Below are 22081 nucleotides of genomic sequence, written 5' to 3'. Positions count from 1 at the left end.
TTAGCTGGCTTAGACTTCCATACCTATTCTCTACCCATGCCACGTCCCCTATCAAGAAAAGCACTTAACTGTACTGCTGTAATATATCACAAAACCCCTTAACATGGCTGTGCCCTTGCTATTACTGTGCAATTTACTGCACATTAACTACTTATTGCACTTTAGCAAAATGCCCCCTAATCAAGCTTCTGAATTGATGCTCTATTGTCAGCCGAATTTAGGAGCTTTTCAGGTAAAAAAAAAAACTTATCTTAAATTTGGAGTTAAAAGTTACACTTCTGCATTTAGGCCTGCTATCCATTTACGAGACTAATTTTCGAGTCTAATGATGAAAATCAGTGGTAAAGTACCAACTTTATTTCCTGCCCAACTAGGAGTTTTGTGAAATTTTAATTGTATATCTAAGTACTCAGCCCTAATAAATATTAAAAAGGCCAATTTAGGAGCATAACTTTCAAAATTCATAAACCCTTTGAATATTAGGCCCAAAGTATACACTGAAAAAAAGGTTATATTTTATGAAGAGATTCACCCAGGGCAGTGCACAGCAGGTAAGGTTACAATTTTGTTAACAGCATAAAAATAGTAAAATGACTAAATATAAGCATAAATACAATCAATGAGGTAAACTTGGAAATAATAATTTGAAATCTAATAACAGGATTAATATGAAACACTATCAGAAATATACAGATTTTAACAGCATTGTAGAACAGACATATAATAGAAATACGATAAATGTCAGTACAACACAAACAATACAACAATACCACAATACACAGCATACAAGAATATAATAGACAGCATAGAAGGATATTTGTGGTATCCTTCAAAATTGTAGCCATTGTATTGTATAGCCTTGGAGTATAATATAAAAAAGAATACTGACTTCTTTTTGCTCCCCAGCTAGACCCTAGTACTCTTCCTTGCCATATTACCTTCCTGTCCTCATCTATCCCTTCAGACATACCTCTGCAAGCCCACAGCTGCATCTTCCTTCTCCTATTGTGCGAGAAAATAAGCACATCATAGCATCATGGATGCCTCTGTTGATGTCATCATCAAAGTCCCGTGATGATGATGATGATGTCAAGAGAAATAGACACAGAACTATGGCACAACGGGTCAATAATTATTTTTATTCAACTACATACATTTAAGGATTAAAGAGTTCCATGGCTTCATCGTGGCCTGTGGGCCATAGTTTGCCCCTGCTGTTCTGCTTCTTCACAGTCTCTTCAGTGTCTTGGGATTGCTTTGGGATTTATTAACTGCCATTTTGAAGAGATTCACCCAAGGTGGTATACAGCAGATAAAGTTTAACATAAAACTTTCAATTTTGAATATAAGTATAATGAAGTAAACTTGGAAATGGTGAATCGAAATGTAGGTAAAGGACTAATATGAAACAGTATTAGATATACATGCTGTGGAACAATTATAAAACATCAATTGCTAATATAAAATGAAGCACCATGAAAACTAAGAGCGAGATGAGGGCTTAATGAATTTTCACCAGGAATTTTACGTATTTTTGTTTTATATCAACAGGTGAACAAAAACCAGGTACAGTATCTATATGTAAGGATTTTTTTCCCCTTCCATACAGAAAAGAGGATTGAAACATTCCTTCTACTGAAAAAAGCCAATTATCAGATGAGGAAAATACATTTAAATAAAATGAAAGTTATGACACAGGATTCTTATATATTCTATCTTAATCTTTAGTATTAATTTGTTTAGCATTTCTCTCTAGAGCTATTCTTAATCTTCTTTTAGAGACTTTACACTCAGTAAAGATAGGTGGAAACCATCATGAGCAAAAGAATGGTCAAAACATGACCCTAAAAATGTTTGGAAAAAAAATAGACTGAAAGAAAGATTTCAGGCATCCTAAATAACTGTGAATGTTTAGGGCACAAATGACTAAGCTTCCACCCTCTCCCAGGACACCATAGATAGAAACTGACAGAAAATCCTCACTAACCCCCCCCCCCCCCCATTTTACAAAACTTAGCGCAGTTTTTAGTGCTACCCGTGGCGGTAACAGCTCCAGCACTAATAAGAATTCTATGAGCATTGGAGCGGTTGCCGCTGCGGCTGGTGATAAAATCCGCCTTATGGTTTTGTAGCATGGGGGCTTGGGGTTTAAATCTGGCTTTTAATGAGTTGAAAACAGGCATATCCTTCATAATCCCCACAGAAGATAGAAACTTTATTGTCAGCCTAGCATTTCATCCTCTGCCATGTATCTAGGGCAGGGGTAGGCAATTCTGGTCATCGAGAGCCGGAGCCAGGTCAGTTTTCAGGATATCCACAATGAATATGTATGAGATAGATTTGCACACACTGCCTCCTTTAGATGCAAAATTATCTCATGCATATTTATTGTGAATATCCTGAAAACCTGACCTGGCACTGGCTTTGGAGGACCGAAATTGTCTACCTCTGGTCAAGGGCATGGTTCCCAGCCTTGCCTTGTGAGACCCTCAGTCATGAACAGATCAAGTGTTCAGAATATCCCAAATAAGTGTACACATGAGAATATAAATCTAATTCATGCATTTTCATTAGGGATGGCCTTAAAATTCCACCCATTTGTGTCCTTCTAGGGCAGGGATCTCAACGTCCCTCCTTGAGGACCGCAATCCAATTGGGTTTTTTGGATTTCCCCAATGAATATGCAATGAATGCAGTGCATGCACATAGATCTCATGCATATTCATTGGGGAAATCCTGAAAACCCGACTGGATTGCGGCCCTCAAGGAGGGACTTTGAGACCCCTGTTCTAGGGCTATCAGTAAATACCACTGATCTAGGGAGAAGAAAGAAGGAAAATACAAAAGAAATTTAATCAGCTGAAAGAAACTCTGGAGACTTTACCTGGGGTGGGGGAGGGGGTACTTGATGTATATGTCTCTAGAAGGAATTTCTGCATAAATCATCCTCTTCCACTAATACTTTGGGAAATGATTTCTTCTTAAATAGAGTCTGGCAACCAACTACCGATGTTAATTGGATTACAGTGCCAACATTCGTTCTTTGGGCTTCCGCAGCTGGCATCATGATTGTTGCTGTTTTCCTGATCTCGCCGTGTCTGGATAGGTAGAACCGACTTTTCCGCCATCATGCTGTGGCTTTCTTCAGGGTATGCTGTGAGGTCTGCAGCTTGTCTTTATATATAGTGAGTTCACTGATCTTATTGAGAATAGGGAGGTCTGATGAATTTGAAGAACTTTTCCACCCAAATTCAAATTCATGACCAACAGACCTCTCTGTTCTCAATCAGGTCAGTGAACCCACTATATATAAAGACAAAATGCAGACCTCACAGCATACCATGAAGAAAGCCACAGCCTGATGGAAGAAACATCAGTTCAACCTACCCAGACGCAGCAAGACTCAGAAACAGCTATTTTTCATAAAGTACGAAAAAACTGGATATATGCTGGACTCGCATGTATAGCCTTCAATGGAGACTACATTAAGAACATAAGAATAGCCTTACTGGGTCAGACCAATGGTCCATCAAGACCAGTAGCCTATTCTAACGGTGGCCAATCCAAGCCACTAGTACCTGGCCAAAACCCAAGGAGTAGAAATATTCCATGCTACCAATCCAGGGCAAGCAGTAGCTTCTCCCATGTCTTACTCAATAACAGACTATAGACTTTTCCTCCAGGAACTTGTCCAAACCTTTCTTAAAACCAGCTATGCTCTATGCTCTTACCACATCCTCTGGCAACGCGTTCCAGAGCTTAAAAATTCTCAGGATGAAGAAAAAATTTCCTCCTATTAGTTTTAAAAGTTTTTCCCTGTAACTTCATCGAGTGTCCCCTAGTCTTTATAATTTCTGACGAAGTGAAAAAGTAACTTGGTTTTTTTTACCAAACATTTTAAACCAACCTCATATATTTAATGGATGGCTTTAGCAGTCAGTTAATACTATCATCAAGATTAATACTTGGAAATATCTTAAAACTCTTGGCAAGATGTCTGTGCTTATTTTGTGTCAACACTCCACCTGTAGGATCTGGTTTAGTTGATATTATTCAAAGTCTTTTGCTATACACATGGAATGACAGAAAAGATGTAGTAAATTTAGCAGTTATTGAATATGGTCTGGCATTGTAGCGGGTTAATTATCTACTGTTTCTTATTTACGAACTGGTTGGTGTAGTTGCAGTGAAGAAAACACTTGGTATTTTATGAGTGTTATAGCAGTTTGGCTTTATGGTTGCTGGTTCAATAAGAAAATCGTATATTTTGCTAAGCCTGTTATTTAGGAAAAGAACAGTAAGCATGGTTCAGAGATACTATGGAAGACAAAGATTAATTTCCCTAGCTTTGTCTTTTCTCTGGGCTGACTGGTGCTAGGGGCACTTCAGAGGCAAAGTCATTGGGAATCTCAGCCTTCACATAATGGTGACTGCAAGGGACTAAGGGTTAGATTCACTAAGCAAACTGATCGTGTATCGATCGGTTTGCGAGCCCTTTGCGATCCGATTTACCTCTGACCTGATTCACTAACCTGTGTCCCGATCATCCTCCGATCCACGCATGCTAATGAGGGGGAACGGCATTTAAATGATGGCAGGCAGTGATTCACAAACCAAAACCCTGCAACACCGACTGGACTGGCCGATCAGAAACAAGCGACTGTTGAGGACCAATCGATCAGCTGTTTTACGACTGCCCTGCCTTCTGCCACCTTACTCTCTGCCCCGAATTCCTGTTTTCAGCCCCCACCTCTCTTGCCGACCGTGAATCTCTCCTGCCGGCCGCGAATCTCCTCTTCTCACCTGCCTGCCCTGAATCTCTCCTACCTGCCCCAACTCGCTGCCTTTCTCCCGCACTATGAGACCGTGGTTTTAACACGCAGGTTTAAAGCGGGTTAAAACCATGGGCATGCTCTTTAGTGAAGCATGAGGGCGATTTGTAAATCAGACCCACGGACATGGATTGGATACCGCACGGACCGGATCCGACCTGTGACCTGTGTGAATCTAGTCCTAAGGGGTCCTTTTACTAAGATGTGCTAATCGTTTTAGAATGCGCTAATCAAGTTAAGGTATGTGCTATGTGCTCTTCCCTTAACTCTGTATTCGCCAGTAAGCACATGCTAATCATGGTTAATGCTCCATCCATGCCACGCCCCCTCAGAGAAAATGTCTTAAAAATGAAATAACTCATGCTTTAATAGATAGAAACAGGAGAATACTGCAAAACGCTTTAATATGTTTGCATGGTAGCCTGTTTCTGTGCACCAACTGTGCATTAAGGGCTTAATGCTCTTTAGTGAAGGGACTTCTGTGTATACGACAGAATCATAGAACCTGTTAACACAATAGATTTTAAAGAAAACTGAAATTAAATGCCCACAGAACTGTGCAGTTTCCCATAGTAGTTAAAATGAAAAACAAGATTAAAATACTAAAAATAATCTTCCCAATCTTTAAACACTACAGTCAGTTCCAACTTCAAATCCTGTCCACGGATTTATATCTGTTTTTTCAGCATTAAGCTGCACTGAATATCTAGGTACAAGATGCCACAAGAAATGATCTGGATCCAGCCAACATCCAGTGCTTTTATCTAGATAAATATCTAGACAAATTAAGACAATATTTTTGTTTTTCCTGTTTCCTGACATCAGGGATTGTAAAATAATTGCCTTTACCATTTCATAAAATATCGTCACATTTGGTGCTAGATCTACTAAAATGTACTTCTGGCTTAGTGCACACTAATGCCATTAACACAGATAGTAAATAGGTCCTATTGCATAAAATGGGACATGTGGGTAAATAATTCCTACTAACACATCATTTTGCACAAGCTTAGCAGTGTACGTTAGTGAATCTAGGCCTTTCAACACAGTACATTAACTCACAACACTGTCCACTACTGCAGGCTCTGATGCTTAACACATGAATGTTTTACTGATCAGAAGCTCATGTTATCTTCCTATCAGCCAGACAAGAGCTTTCTTCCACTGTGCTAACAATGTTTGTGCTTTATATCAACAGAAGGAAAAAAGAACAGATCATCAGGTACAGTATTTATAAGTAAAGACTTTTCCCCTTTCCTGAGAGCAAAAATGACTACAACATTCCTTCTACAGGAAAATCAGATTATCAGAACAGGAAAACATACTGAAATAAAATGGTGTTTCTGAGACAAATATTTTACAACTTCTACTCTTTTCTTGTTGCTGGTACCATTGATAAACCAGATAGAGTACGAGGGGCTGCTGAAAAGATCTCAGCCCAGCCCACCCCACAAACTTGGGGCAGTCTCCATCGAAGGCTATACACTTAGGCCAGTGATTTTCCATTTTATTTTGTTCCATCAGAAAAATATGTAACGAAAAATCCAGAAAATCGCTGGACTAAGGGCTCCTTTTATGGACATATTAGCGGTTAGCACACGCGCATATTTAACACGCACTAAAACCCATAGTGCACCGTAGTAAAAAGGGGATAAGTGTATTGTCGTTGATGGAGACTGCCTCAACTTTGTGTATTGGGCTGAGAACTTTTCAGTGGCTCCTCGAATCTTAAGTTTAATATTCGTTTGTTAAGGTCAATAATAAAATTATATTGATCACTAGGATTTCAGTAATTCAACTTCACAGAAAATAAGTACCAAAATGTGATCCTCAGACATCCTTCTTTCAGCCATCAGCATTGGGGCATGTTCTAATTTAGGGGTGGGTCAACTTGTTTGTAGATCTTGCCTGCCCCAGGGGTTGGGTTATCCTCTGCAGATTCCTAATCGTGAAGTGTGTTTATGGGTGTCCCTGTTCCTCAAGACACCACTCAGGAAGACAACTTATACTTCATAAGTAAAAACTAAGAAAATGTAGAGCCTGATATTCAAAAAAGCAGAGGCCCTAAATTTAAGCTCCTAAATGGCCCGTTTACTAAACCATAGTAAAATTTCATGGCTTAATGAAAGAATATAGTCTATGGCAGTGGTTCCCAACCCTGTCCTGGAGGAACACCAGGCCAATTGGGTTTTCAGGCTAGCCCTAATGAATATGCATGAAGCAAATTTGCATGCCTATCACTTCCATCATATGCAAATCTCTCTCATGCATATTCATTAGGGCTAGCCTGAAAACCCGATTGGCCTGGTGTTCCTCCAGGACAGGGTTGGGAATCACTGGTCTATGGTAGCTGCACATTTTTCACAGAAACCATTGGGGGCATTTTCTTATTCTGAACCTGTATTAAAGTGTAAATTAGTGCATGGTACTTGGGAGTAGATAATGCAGGAGCTCTCGATGTCTCGTATTTAGCTTGCTTAGACTTCCATACTATTCTCTACTCATGCCACGTCCCCTATCAAGAAAAGCACTTAACTGTACTGCTGTAATATATCACAAAACCCCTTAACATGGCAGTGCCCTTGCTATTACTGTTCAATTTACTGCACATTAACTACTTATTGCACTTTAGCAAAAGGGACCCTAATGAAACTTCTAAATTGATGCTCTTATCAGCCAAATTTAGGAGCTTTTCAGCTAAAAAAAAAAGTCATCTTAAATTTTGAGTTATAAGTTACACTTCTGCATTTATGCCTGTCATCCATTTACGAGGCTAATTTTTTAGTCTAATGATGAAAATCAGTGGTAAAGTACCAACTTTATTTCCTCCCCTACTAGAAGTTTTGTGAAATTTTAAGTGTATATCTAAGCACTCAGCCTACTATCAATTATTTTAAATCAGATTGAACTTTGGATGGCTGCTTTCAAACTGAAATTAAATTCAGAAAAAGCTAAATTTTTCTTAGCAACTCCCAACGATAAAATTAAAGAAACAATGATACACGCGAATGGGTTGGATTATAATATCGAACACTTCTTAAAAATATTGGGAATAACTTTGTCCAAACATCTTACATTGGAAAAACATTCTGATTTAATATTCAAAAAAAGTATCTCGGTGCTTTGAAAGCTTCGCACCATCAAGAAGTACTTTGATGAAGCCTCTTTTCACTTGTTAGTTCAATCTTCTATTTTAAGTATTCTTGACTACTGTAACATTATATATTTGAGTGCTTTTAAGAAAATTCTTAAACAATTGCGATTGGTTCAGAATACTGCTGTTCGCCTCATTTTTGGTATGAAAAAATGAGAGCACATTACCCCCTTCTATCAAAAGCTCCATTGGTTGCCGTTGGAATCTAGAGTCTTATTTAAGTTTTCATGCATCTGCTATAAACCAGTTTTTGGCATGTTACCAGGCTATCTTACTTCTCATTTTACGCTGAATTACACTAATAAAAGCTCACGAAGAATACATCTGTTTGCATATCCTTCTATAAAACTTGTTATTACAAGAGGTTCCTCGAGAGAACCTTCATTTCAGGCGGCCAAACTGAATACATGCCTTGCCAAAATCGTGTTAGAAGCTCCCTCTTATCTAGATTTTAGAAAACAGATAAAGACACAACTATTTAACAGGCTGGTATCTTAATGTATCTTATCTTTTAATTCAATACTTTTAATTCTATTTTAAATTGTTTGTATTTTCTCTATATTGTATCCATCTAACTTCACCGAATCTTTCAGATGTATTTTAAATTGATGTATTCATTTGCATTGCATATATTAAGCTTCACTGTTGTGAACCGCCTAGGACCCTTGGGTATGGCGGTATATAAAAATAAAATTTTTATTATAAATATTAAAAAGGGCAATTTAGGAACATAACTTTCAAAATTCATAAACCCTTTGAATGTTAGGCCCAAAGTATACACTGAAAAAAAAGTTATATTTTATGAAGCGATTCATCCAGGGCAATGTACAGCAGGTAAGGTTACAATTTTGATAACAGCATAAAAATAGTAAAATGACTTAATATAAGCATCAATACAATCAATGAGGTAAACTTGAAAATAATAATTTGAAACCTAATAAGAGGATTAATATGAAACAGTATCAGAAATATACAGATTTTAACAGCATTGTAGAACAGTCATATAGAAATATGATATATGTCAGTACAACACAAACATTAAATAACTCATGCTTTAATACACAGAAACAGGAGAATACTGCAAAATGCTTTAATATGTTTGCATGGTAGCCTATTTCTGTGCACCAATTGTGCATCAAAGGCTTAATGCTCTTTAATGAAGGGACTTCTGTGTATATTAGAGAATCATAGAACCTCTTAACACAACAGATTTTAAAGGGAACTGAGATTAAATGCCCACAGAACTGTGCTGTTTCCCATAGTAGTTAAAATAAAAAAAAGAGGTTAAAACACTAAAAATAATCTTCCCAATCTTTAAACACTACAGTCAGTGCCAACTTCAAATCCTGGCCACGGCATTTAAATTTATATCCAGTTTTTCAGCATTAAGCCCCACTGAATATCTAGGTACAAGATGACCACCAGAAGCGATCTGGATCCTGCCTATATCCAGTGCTTTTACCCAGATAAATGTCTAGACAAATTAAGATAATATTTCCTGACAGCATGGATTGTAAAATAATTGCCTTTACAATTTCATAAAATATCGTCACATTTGTTGCTAGATCTACTAAAATGTACTTCTGGCTTTAGTGCCAGCCTGCACTAAAAATTGCTTTTGTGGGTTTGTATAAAGGGAAGGGGGTTTGCATTGTTACAAGTAATGCCAATAGTCTTCGTTACAAGTTTCTGTTCAATGTTTATGTTAGTTTCATCATCTTTAATGGCAAATGTATTTTTCTGTTCAGTAACTGCTCACTAAAAAAATGAAAAGAAAAAGTAATAAATATTGTAGTTTTCCATAATAATGATCGCAATGCTGCTTTCAAAATGCCTTGTCCTTCTTGTCATGGATTATAACAATAATAATAATTACTTTATTTTTTATACCGCAATACCTTGCAGTTCAGTGTGGTTCACAACAAGAGAAACTGTGAAAACACAGCGATAATACATCAAGAAACATAATTGATAAAATTACAATTTTCCTTAAAATTTCCTTAAAATTAATTAGTGGCTTAGTGCACACTAATGCCATTAACACAGATAGTAAATAGGTCCTATTGCATAAAATGGGACATGTGGGTAAATAATTCCTACTGACTCATCATTTTGCACAAGCTTAGCAGTGCACGTTAGTGAATCTTGGCCTTTCAACACAGTATATTAACTAAATCACAATACTGTCCACTACTGCAGGCTCTGATGCTTAACATATTAATAGTTTACTCTTCAGAAGCTCATGTTATCTTCCAATCAGTCACACAAGAGCTTTCTTCCACTGTGCTAACAATGTTTATGTTTTATATCAACAGATAAAAAAGGAAAAAAATCATCAGGTAAAGTATTTATGAGTAAAGACTTTTCCCCTATCCTGAGAGCAAAAAAGACTACAACATTCCTTCTACAGGAAAGTCAGATTATCAGAACAGGAAAACATACTGAAATAAAATGGTGTTTCTGAGACAAATATTTTACAACTTCTTCTCTTTTCTTGTTGCTGGTACCATTGATAAATCAGATAGAGTACGAGGGGCCACTGAAATGTTCTCAGCCCAGCCCACAAACTCGGGGAAGTCTCCATCGAAGGCTATACACTTAGGCCAGTGATTTTCCATTTCTATTTTGTTACATCAGAAAAATATGTAACGAAAAAAAGCAGTAAATCGCTGGACTAAGGGCTCCTTTTATAAAGGTGTGCTAAGCGTTTTACCGTTCGCTAAATAGCACGTGCTAACCACACGCTAACGCGTGCATGTTAGTCTATAGACACATTAGCGGTTAGCGCACGTGCATATTGAACACGCATAGTGTACCATATTTAACACGCATAGCGCTAACCACACGCTAATACGTGCATGTTAGTCTATGGACATATTAGCGGTTAGCGTACGCGCATATTTAAAACTCATAGCGCACCTTAGTAAAACAAGGGGTAAGTGTATAGCCGTCGATGGAGACTGCCCCAACTTTGTTTTTTGGGCTGAGAACTTTTCAGCGGCCCCTCGTATCTTAAATTTTAGTATTCGTTTGTCAAGGTCAATAATAAAATCATATTGATCACTAGGATTTCAGTAATTCAACTGCACAGGAAATATGTACCAAAATGGGAAACTCAGACACCCTTCTTTCAGCCAACAGCTTTGGGGCATGTTCTAATTTAGGGGTGGGTCAACTTGTTTGTAGATCTTGCCTGCCCCAGGAGTTGGGTTATCCTCTGCAGATTCCCAATCGGGAAGTGTGTTTATGGGGTCCCCGTTCCTCAAAACACCAGTCAGGAAGATAACTTATACTTCTAGGCCTATATAATAAAAACATATATTTTTAATTTTAGTTTTGAAAATATATTCATAAGTAAAAACTAAGAAAATGTAGAGCCTGATATTCCAAAAAGCAGAGGCCCTAAATTTAAGCTCCTAAAGGGCCTGTTTACTAAACCATAGTAAAATTTGTAATTACCATGGATTAATGAAAGAATGTAGGCTACGGTAGCTGCAAATTTTTCCATAGAAACCATTGGGGGCGGAGCAGGCATTTTCTTATTCTGAACCTGTATTAAAGTGTAAATTAGTGCATGGTACTTTGGTGTAGTTAATGCAGGAGCTCTCGGTGACTCCTATTTAGCTGGCTTAGACTTCCATACCTATTCTATACCCATGCCACGTCCCCTATCAAGAAGAGCACTTAACTGTACTGCTATAATATATCACAAAACCCCTTAACATGGCTGTGCCCTTGCTATTACTGTGCAATTTACTGCACATTAACTACTTATTACAATTAAGTAAAAGGGCCCTTAATGAAGCTTCTAAATTGATGCTCTATTATCAGCCGAATTTAGGAGCTTTTCAGCTAAAAAAAAAAAGTCATCTTAAATTTACAAGGCTAATTATTGAGTCCAATGATGAAAATCAGTGGTAAAGTACTAACTTTATTTCCTGCCCTACTAGGAGTTTTGTGAAATTTTAAGGGCATATCTAAGCATTCAGCCCTAATAAATATTTAAAAAAAGGCCAATTTAAGAGCGTAATTTTCAAAATTCATAAACCCTTGAATGTTAGGCCCAAAGTATACACTGAAAAAAAAGTTATATTTTATGAAGAGATTCACTCAGGGCAGTGTACAGCAGGTAAGGTTACAACTTTGTTAACAACATAAAAATAGTAAAATGACTAAATATAAGCATCAATACAATCAATGAGGTAAACTTGAAAATAATAATTTGAAACTTAATAAGAGGATTAATATGAAACAGTATCAGAAATATACAGAATTTAACAGAACCGTCATATAATAGAAATATGATAAATGTCAGTGCAACACAAACATTAAATAACTCATGCTTTAATACACAGAAACAGGAGAATACTGCAAAATGCTTTAATACGTTTGCATGGTAGCCTTTTACTGTGCACCAACTGTGCATAAAAGGCTTAATGCTCTTTAGTGAAGGGACTTCTGTGTATACGACAGAATCATAGAACCCGTTAAAATAACAGATTTTAAAGCGAACTGAGATTACATGCCCACAGAACTGTGCTGTTTCCCATAGTAGTTAAAATGAAAAACGAGGTTAAAACACTAAAAATAATCTTCCCAATCTTTAAACTCTGCAAGTCAGTCAAGATATCTTCTTCCTTAAGTGTCCCACGGCAACCAGAGGGCATCCGCTCAAACTCAAGGGTGGGAGATTTCATGGTGACATCAGGAAATACTTCTTCACTGAAAGAGTGGTTGATCGATGGAATAGTCTTCCACGTCAGGTAGTTGAGGCCAGTAACGCACTCGACTTCAAGGGACGATGGGATAAACATGTAGGCTTTCTCCGGGGAAATGCTTAAAAAGAGGGTTCTTGTTGAGGGAGGGTTCTTTGAGTGGGCAGACTTGTTGGGCCGACGGCCCTTTTCTGCCGTCATACTCTATGTTTCTAACTTCAAATCCTGGCCACGGATTTATATCTGTTTTTTCAGCATTAAGCTGAACTGAATATCTAGGTACAAGATGGCCACCAGAAATGATCTCGATCCTGCCTACATCCAGTGCTTTTATCTAGATAAATATCTAGACAAATGAAGACAGTATTTTTGATTTTCCTGTTTCCTGACAGCAGGGATTGTAAAATAATTGCCTTTACCATTTCATAATATATCGTCACATTTGGTGCTAGATCTACTAAAATGTATTTCTGGCTTAGTGCACACTAATGCCATTAACACAGATAGTAAAAAGGTCCAATTGGATAAAATGGGACATGTGGGTAAATAATTCCTACTAACACATCATTTTGCACAAGCTTAACAGTGTACGTTAGTGAATCTAGGCCTTTCAACACAGTACATTAACTAACTCACAACACTGTCCATTACTGCAGGCTCTGATGCTTAACATATGAATAGTTTACTCATCAGAAGCTCATGCTATCTTCCTATCAGCCACACAGCTTTCTTCCACTGTACTAACAATGTTTGTGCTTTATATCAACAGAAGAAGAAAGCAGCACTTCATCAGGTACAGTATTTATAAGTACAGACTTTTCCCCTATCCTGAGAGCAAAAAAGACTACAACATTCCTTCTACAGGAAAGTCAGATTATCAGAACAGGAAAACATACTGAAATAAAATGGTGTTTCTGTGACAAATATTTTACAACTTCTACTCTTTTCTTGTTGCTGGTACCATTGATAAACCAGATAGAGTATGAGAGGCTGCTGAAAAGATCTCAGCCCAGCCCACCCCACAAACCTGGGGCAGTCTCCATCGAAGGCTATACACTTAGGCCAGTGATTTTCCATTTTATTTTGTTCCATCAGAAAAATATGTAAAGAAAAATGCAGAAAATCGCTGGACTAAGGGCGCCTATTATGGACATATTAGCGGTTAGCACACGCGCATATTTAACATGCACTAAAACGCATAGCGCACCTTAGTAAAATAGAGGGTAAGTGTATAGCCGTCGATGGAGACTGCCCCAACTTTGTTTATTGGGCTGAGAACTTTTCAGCGGCTCCTCGTATCTTAAGTTTTAGTATTCGTTTGTCAAGGTCAATAATAAAATCATATTGATTACTAGGATTTCAGTAATTCAGCTGCACAGAAATTATGTACCAAAAAGGGAAACTCAGACACCCTTCTTTCAGCCAATAGCTTTGGGGCATGTTCTAATTTAGGGGTGGGTCAACTTGTTTGTAGATCTTGCCTGCCCCAGGGGTTGGGTTATCCTCTGCAGATTCCCAATCGGGAAGTGTATTTATGGGGTCCCCGTTCCTCAAAACACCAGTCAGGAAGACAACTTATACTTCTAACCCTATATAATAAAAACATATATTTTTAATTTTAGTTTTGAAAATATATTCATAAGTAAAACCTAAGAAAATGTAGAGCCTGATATTAAAAAAAGCAGAGGCCCTAAATTTAAGCTCCTAAAGGGCCCGTTTACTAAACCATAGTAAAATTTGTAATTACCATGGATTAATGAAAGAATGTAGGCTACGGTGCTGCAAAATTTTCACAGAAACCATTGGGGGCGGAACAGGCATTTTCTTATTCTGATCCTGTATTAAATTGCAAATTAGTGCATGGTCCTTGGCTGTAGTTAATGCAGGAGCTCTCGGTGGCTCCTATTTAGCTGGCTTAGACTTCCATACCTATTCTCTACTCATGCCACGTCCTCTATCAAGAAAAGCACTTAACTGTACTGCTGTAATATAACACAAAACCCCTTAACATGGCAGTGCCCTTGCTATTACTGTGCAATTTACTGCACATTAATTACTTATTGCACTTTAGGAAAAGGGCCCCTAATCAAGCTTCTGAATTGATGCTCTATTGTCAGCCGAATTTAGGAGTTTTTCAGGTAAAAAAAAAAAATTATCTTAAATTTGGAGTTAAAAGTTACACTTCTGCATTTAGGCCTGCTATCCATATACAAGGCTAATTTTTGAGTCTAATGATGAAAATCAGCGGTAAAGTATCAACTTTATTTCCTGCCCAACTAGGAGTTTTGTGAAATTTTAATTGTATATCTAAGTACTCAGCCCTAATAAATATTAAAAAGGCCAATTTAGGAGCATAACTTTCAAAATTCATAAACCCTTTGAATATTAGGCCCAAAGTATACTCTGAAAAAAAGTTATATTTTATGAAGAGATTCACCCAGGGCAGTGCACAGCAAGTAAGGTTACAATTTTGTTAACAGCATAAAAATAGTAAAATGACTAAATATAAGCATAAATACAATCAATGAGGTAAACTTGGAAATAATAATTTGAAACCTAATAACAGGATTAATATGAAACACTATCAGAAATATACAGATTTTAACAGCATTGTAGAACAGTCATATAATAGAAATACGATAAATGTCAGTACAACACAAATAATACCACAATACACAGCATACAAGAATATAATAGATAGCATGGAAGAACATGAAAGGATATTTGTGATATCCTGCAAAATTGTAGCCATTGTATTGTATAGCCTAGGAGTATAATATAAAAAAGAATACTGACTTCTTTATGCTCCCCAGCTAGACCCTAGTACTCTTCCTTGCCATATTACCTTCCTGTCCTCATCTATCCCTTCAGACATACCTCTGCAAGCCCACAGCTGCGTCTTCCTTCTCCTATTGTGCGAGAGAATAAGCACATCATAGCATCATGGATGCCACTGTTGATGTCATCATCAAAGTCCCGTGATGATGATGATGATGATGATGATGTCAAGAGAAATAGACACAGAACTATGGCACAACGGGTCAATAATTATTTTTATTCAACTACATACATTTAAGGATTAAAGAATTTGCCCCTGCTGTTCTTCTTCTTCATAGTCTCTTCAGTGTCTTGGGATTGCTTTGGGATTTAGTAACTGCCATTATGAATTGATTCTAGCCCTAAGGGGTCCTTTTATTAAGATGTGCTAATCGATTTAGAATGTGCTAATCAAGTTAACGTATGTGCTAAGTGCTCTTCCTTTAACTCTGCATTAGCCAGTAAGCACGTGCTAATCATAATGCACTACCTGGTTAATGCTCCATCCATGCCACGCCCCCTCAGAGAAAATGTCTTAAAAATGAAATCTCATGCTTTAATATACAGAAACAGGAGAATACTGCAAAACGCTTTAATATGTTTGCATGGTAGCCTATTTCTGTGCACCAATTGTGCATTAAGGGCTTAATGCTCTTTAGTGAAGACACATCTGTGTATATGAGAGAATCATAGAACCTGTTAACACAACAGATTTTAAAGGGAACGGAGATTAAATGCACACAGAACTGTGCAGTTTCCCATAGTAGTAAAAATAAAAACAAAAGAGGTTAAAAAACTAAAAATAATCTTCCCAATCTTTAAACACTACAGTCAGTGCCAACTTCAAATCCTGGCCACGGCATTTAAATTTATATCTAGTTTTTCAGCATTGAGCCGCACTGATTATCTAAGTCAGTGGTTCCCAACCCTGTCCTGGAGGACCACCAGGCCAATCGGGTTTTTGGGATAGCCCTAATGAATATGCATGGGGCAGATTTGCATGCCTGCCCCCTCAATTATATGCAAATCTCTCTCATGCATATTCATTAGGACAAACCCAAAAACCCGACTGGCCTGGTGGTCCTCCAGGACAGGGTTGGGAACCACTGATCTAAGTACAAGATGGCCACCTTAAGCGATCTGGATCCTGCCTATATCTAGTGCTTTTACCCAGCTAAATATCTAGACAAATTAAGACAATATTTTTGTTTTTTCCGTTTCCTGACAGCAGGGTTTGTAAAATAATTGCCTTTACCATTTCATAAAATATCGTCACATTTGGTGCTAGATCTACTAAAATGTACTTCTGGCTTAGTGCACACTAATACCATTAACACAGATAGTAATTAGGCACTATTGCATAAAATGGGACATTTGGATAAATAATTCCTACTAACACATTATTTTGCACAAGCTTAGCAGTGCACGTTAGTGAATCTAGGCCTTTCAACACAGTACATTAACTCACAACACTGTCCACTACTGCAGGCTCTGATGCTTAACATATGAATAGTTTACTGATGAGAAGCTCATGTTATCTTCCTATCAGCCAGACAAGAGCTTTCTTCCACTTTGCTAACAATGTTTGTGCTTTATATCAACAGGAGAAAACAACAGTACACAAGGTACAGTATTTATAAGTAAAGACTTTTCCCCTTTCCTGAGAGCAAAAAAGACTACAACATTCCTTCTACAGGAAAGTCAGATTATCAGAACAGGAAAACATACTGAAATAAAATGGTGTTTCTCAGACAAATATTTTACAACTTCTACTCCTTTCTTGTTGCTGATACCATTGATAAATCAGATAGAGTACGAGGGGCCACTGAAATGTTCTCAGCCCAGCCCACAAACTCGGGGCAATCTCCATCGAAGGCTATACACTTAGGCCAGTGATTTTCCATTTTATTTTGTTCTATCAGAAAAATATATAAAGAAAAAAGCAGAAAATTGCTGGATTAAGGGCTCCTTTTATAAAGGTGTGCTAAGCGTTTTACCCTTCGCTAAATAGCACACGCTAACCACACGCTAACGCGTGCATGTTAGTCTATGGACACATTAGCGGTTAGCGCACGCGCATATTTAAAACGCATAGCGCACCTTAGTTAAACAAGGGGTAAGTGTATAGCCGTCGATGGAGACTGCCCCAACTTTGTTTATTGGGCTGAGAACTTTTCAGCGGCTCCTCGTATCTTAAGTTTTAGTATTCGTTTGTCAAGGTCAATAAAAAAATCATATTGATCACTAGGATTTCAGTAATTCAACTGCACAGAAATCATGTACCAAAATGGGAAACTCAGACACCCTTCTTTCAGCCATCAGCTTTGGGGCATGTTCTAATTTAGGGGTGGGTCAACTTGTTTGTAGATCTTGACTGCCCCAGGGGTTGGGTTATCCTCTGCAGATTCCCAATCGGGAAGTGTATTTATGGGGTCCCCGTTCCTCAAAACACCAGTCAGGAAGACAACTTATACTTCTAACCCTATATAATAAAAACATATATTTTTAATTTTAGTTTTGAAAATATATTTATAAGTAAAAACTAAGAAAATGTAGAGACTGATATTCAAAAAAGCAGAGGCCCTAAATTTAAGCTTCTAAAGGGCCCGTTTACTAAACCATAGTAAAATTTGTAATTACCATGGCTTAATGAAAGAATGTAGGCTACAGTAGCTGCAAATTTTTCACAGAAACCATTAACTACTTATTGCACTTTAGCAAAAGGGCCCCTAATGAAGCTTCTAAATTGATGCTCTATTATCAGCCGAATTTAAGAGCTTTTCAGCTAAAAAATAAAAAGTTATCTTAAATTTGGAGTTAAAATTTACACTTCTGCATTTATGCCTGCAATCCATTTACGAGGCTAATTTTTGAGGCTAATGATGAAAATCAGTGGTAAAGTACCAACTATATTTCCTCCCCTACTAGGCGTTTTGTGAAATTTTAAGCGTATATCTAAGCACTCAGCCCTAATAAATATTAAAAAAGGCCAATTTAGGAGATAGGTGGAAACCATCATGAGCAAGAGAATGGTCAAAATATGACCCTAAAAATGTTTGGAAAAAAAATAGACTGAAAGAAAGATCTCAGGCATCCTAAATAAGTGTGAATATTTAGGGCATAAATGAATAAGCTTCCACCCTCTCCCAGGACACCATAGATAGAAACTGACAGAAATTCCTCACTAACTCCCCCCCCCCCATTCCACCCTTTTACAAAACTATAGTGCAGTTTTTAGTGCTAGCCGTGGCGGTAACAGCTCCAGCACTTATAAGAATTCTATGAGCATTGGAGCGGTTGCTACTGCGGCCGGCGTTAAAAACCGCCTTCTAGTTTTGTAGAATGGGGGGTGGGGGTTTAAATCTGGCCTTTAATGAGTTGAAAACAGACATATCCTTCATATTACCCACAGAAGATATCAACTGTATTGTAAGCCTAGCATTTCATCCTCTGTCATGTGTCTAGGGCAGGGGTAGGCAATTCCGGTCCTCGAGAGCCGGAGCCAAGTCAATTTTCAGGATATCCACAATGAATATGTATGAGATAGTTTTGCACGCACTGCCTCCTTGAGATGCATATTTATCTCATGCATATTTATTGTGGATATCCTGAAAACCTGACCTGGCACCGGCTGTGGAGGACTGGAATTGCCTACCCCTGGTCTAGGACATGGTTCCCAGCCTTGCCTTGTGAGACCCTCAGTCATGAATAGTTCAAGTGTTCAGAATATCCCAAGTAAGTGTACACATGAGAATAGAAATCTATTTCATGCATTTTCATTAGGGATGGCCTTAAAATTCCATCCATTTGTGCCCTTCTAGGCCAGGAATCTGAAAGTCCCTCCTTGAGGGCCACAATCCAATTGGGTTTTCAGGATTTCCCCAATGAATATGTATTGAAAGCAATGCATGCACATAGATCTCATGCATATTAATTGGGGAAATCATGAAAACCCAACTGGATTGCAATCCAATCGGGTTTTCAGGATTTCCCCAATGAATATGCAATGAATGCAGTGCATGCACAAAGATTTCATGCATATTCATTGGGGAAAACCTGAAAACCCGACTGGATTGCAGCCCTCAAGGAAGGACTTTGAGACCCATGTTCTAGGGCTATCAGTAAATACCACTGATCTAGGGAGAAGAAAGAAGGAAAATACAAAAGAAATTTAATCAGCTGAAAGAAACTCTGGAGACTACCTGGGGTGGGGGAGGGGAGAACTTGATGTATATGTCTCTAGAAGGAACTTCTGCTTAAATCATCCTCTTTCACTAATACTTTGGGAAATGATTTATCCTTAAATAGAGTCTGGCAACCAACTACCGATGTTAATTGGATTACAGTACCAACATTCGTTCTCTTGGGCTTCCGCAGCTGGCATCTTGATTGTTGCTGTTTTCCTGATCTCGCCGTGTCTGGATAGGTAGAACCGACTTTTCCGCCATCATGCTGTGGCTTTCTTCAGGGTATGTTGTGAGGTCTGCAGCTTGTCTTTATATATATTGAGTTCACTGAACTTATTGAGAATAGGGAGGTCTGATGAATTTGATGAACTTTCCCACCAAAATTCAAATTCATGACCAACAGACCTCTCTGTTCTCAATCAGGTCAGTGAACCCACTATATATATAGACAAACTGCAGACCTCACAGCATACCATGAAGAAAGCCACAGCATGATGGAAGAAACATCAGTTCAACCTACCCAGACGCGGCAAGACTCAGAAACAGCTATTTTTCATACAGTACGAAAAATCTGGATATATGCTGGACTCGCATGTATAGCCTTCAATGGAGACTACATTAAGAACATAAGAATAGCCTTACTGGGTCAGACCAATGTCCATCAAGACCAGTAGCCTGTTCTAACGGTGGCCAATCCAAGCCACTAGTACCTGGCCAAAACCCAAGGAGTAGAAATATTCCATGCTACCAATCCAGGGCAAGCTGTAGCTTCCCCCATGTCTTACTCAATAACAGACTATAGACTTTTCCTCCAGGAACTTGTCCAAACCTTTCTTAAAACCAGCTATGCTCTATGCTCTTACCACATCCTCTGGCAACGCGTTCCAGAGCTTAAAAATTCTCAGAGTGAAGAAAAAATTTCCTCCTATTAGTTTTAAAAGTTTTTCCCTGTAACTTCATCGAGTGTCCCCTAGTCTTTATAATTTCTGACGGAGTGAAAAAGTAACTTGCTTTTTTTTACCAAACATTTTAAACCAACCTCATATATTTAATGGATGGCTTTAGCAGTCAGTTAATACTATCATCAAGATTAATACTTGGAAATATCTTAAAGCTTATTTTGTGTCAACACTCCACCTGTAGGATCTGGTTTAGTTGATATTATTCAAAGTCTTTTGCTATACACATGGAATGACAGAAAAGATGTAGTAAATTTAGCAGTTATTGAATATGGTCTGGCATTGTAGCGGGTTAATTATCTACTGTTTCTTATTTACGAACTGGTTGGTGTAGTTGCAGTGAAAGAAAACACTTGGCATTTTATGAGTGTTATAGCAGTTTGGCTTTATGGTTGCTGGTTCAATAAGAAAATCGTATATTTTGCTAAGCCTGTTATTTAGGAAAAGAACAGTAAGCATGGTTCAGAGATACTACGGGAGACAAAGATTAATTTCCCTAGCTTTGTCTTTTCTCTGGGCTGACTGGTGCTAGGGGCACTTCAGAGGCAAAGTCATTGGGAATCTCAGCCTTCGCATAATGATGACAGGAAGGGATTTGGGGCTAGGTTCACTAAGGGCACGGATCGGATTGGATCCGTGAGGGATTGGATTGTATCCGTGTCCGGGGAGCTGATTCATAATTCGCCCTCATGCAAATGAGGGCGCTCGGAATTACGCCACCAACTGCCTACCCGAATCGCTCTATAGCGATCTCAGTGCTTGCGCAGATCGTTTGTAAATGGTCTGCGCATGCGCTGGACCTCCGGCCCCGGGAGAGAATTTTTTTTAAAAAAAATCTTTTTGGGAGCCCATGGGTTTAACCCGCTTTAAACCCGCAGGTTAAAATTACGGGCTCGTAGTACAGGGAAGGGCAGGAGAGATTTGTGACGAAAGCCGGGCGGCAGGAAAGATTAATGGCAGGCTGGAGAAGAACAGCTATTCCAGTACTGGATGAGGTTTGCATTGCGTTCAGTCCCTACAGAAAGTGGTTACAGTTCAGATTTGAGGCTAGAGAGCGGAGCGGCAGGAGAGATTCAGAGCAGGTAGGCAGAAGAATGGAGATTCAGGGCAGACAGGCAAAAGAACGGGAAAATTTGTACAGGCAGGCAGAAGAACGGAGATTCGGGGTTAGGCAGGCAGAAGAACGGAGATTCGGGGCAGGCACTTAGAAGAATGGAGATTCAGATCAGGCAGGAGAGAGCAGGAGATCGGGGCTGAGAGCAGAGAAGCAGGGTAGAGAGCAGGGCGGCAGAAGGCAGGGCATTCGGAAAGGACCTCAGTGACTGGTCTTCAGCAGTCGCTTGTTTGTGATTGGCCAGCCCAGTCGGTGTTGCAGGGTTTTGGTTAGTGAATCGCATCCCTGCTTACTTTGCATGCC

At 38.5% G+C, this 22081-nt stretch overlaps 1 protein-coding gene across 1 annotated transcript in view; it reads left to right on the top strand.

Annotated features, from left to right (window-relative positions):
• LOC117366894 (mucin-19-like) overlaps window positions 1-22081 on the top strand; it is a 441720-nt gene that overhangs the window by 149979 nt on the left and 269660 nt on the right. Inside the window, exons 32-36 of the mRNA XM_033958871.1 lie at window positions 1552-1566; window positions 6031-6054; window positions 10302-10325; window positions 13471-13494; window positions 17123-17143. Coding sequence (XP_033814762.1) covers window positions 1552-1566; window positions 6031-6054; window positions 10302-10325; window positions 13471-13494; window positions 17123-17143 — 108 coding nt within the window. The remainder of the gene's footprint in view (window positions 1-1551; window positions 1567-6030; window positions 6055-10301; window positions 10326-13470; window positions 13495-17122; window positions 17144-22081) is intronic.

Source organism: Geotrypetes seraphini, chromosome 9 (genome assembly GCF_902459505.1).
Source record: "Geotrypetes seraphini chromosome 9, aGeoSer1.1, whole genome shotgun sequence".
NCBI classification, from domain to species: domain Eukaryota; kingdom Metazoa; phylum Chordata; class Amphibia; order Gymnophiona; family Dermophiidae; genus Geotrypetes; species Geotrypetes seraphini.
The sequence above is the reverse complement of the archived record's forward strand: the minus strand, read 5'-3'. Positions and strand labels throughout refer to the sequence as shown.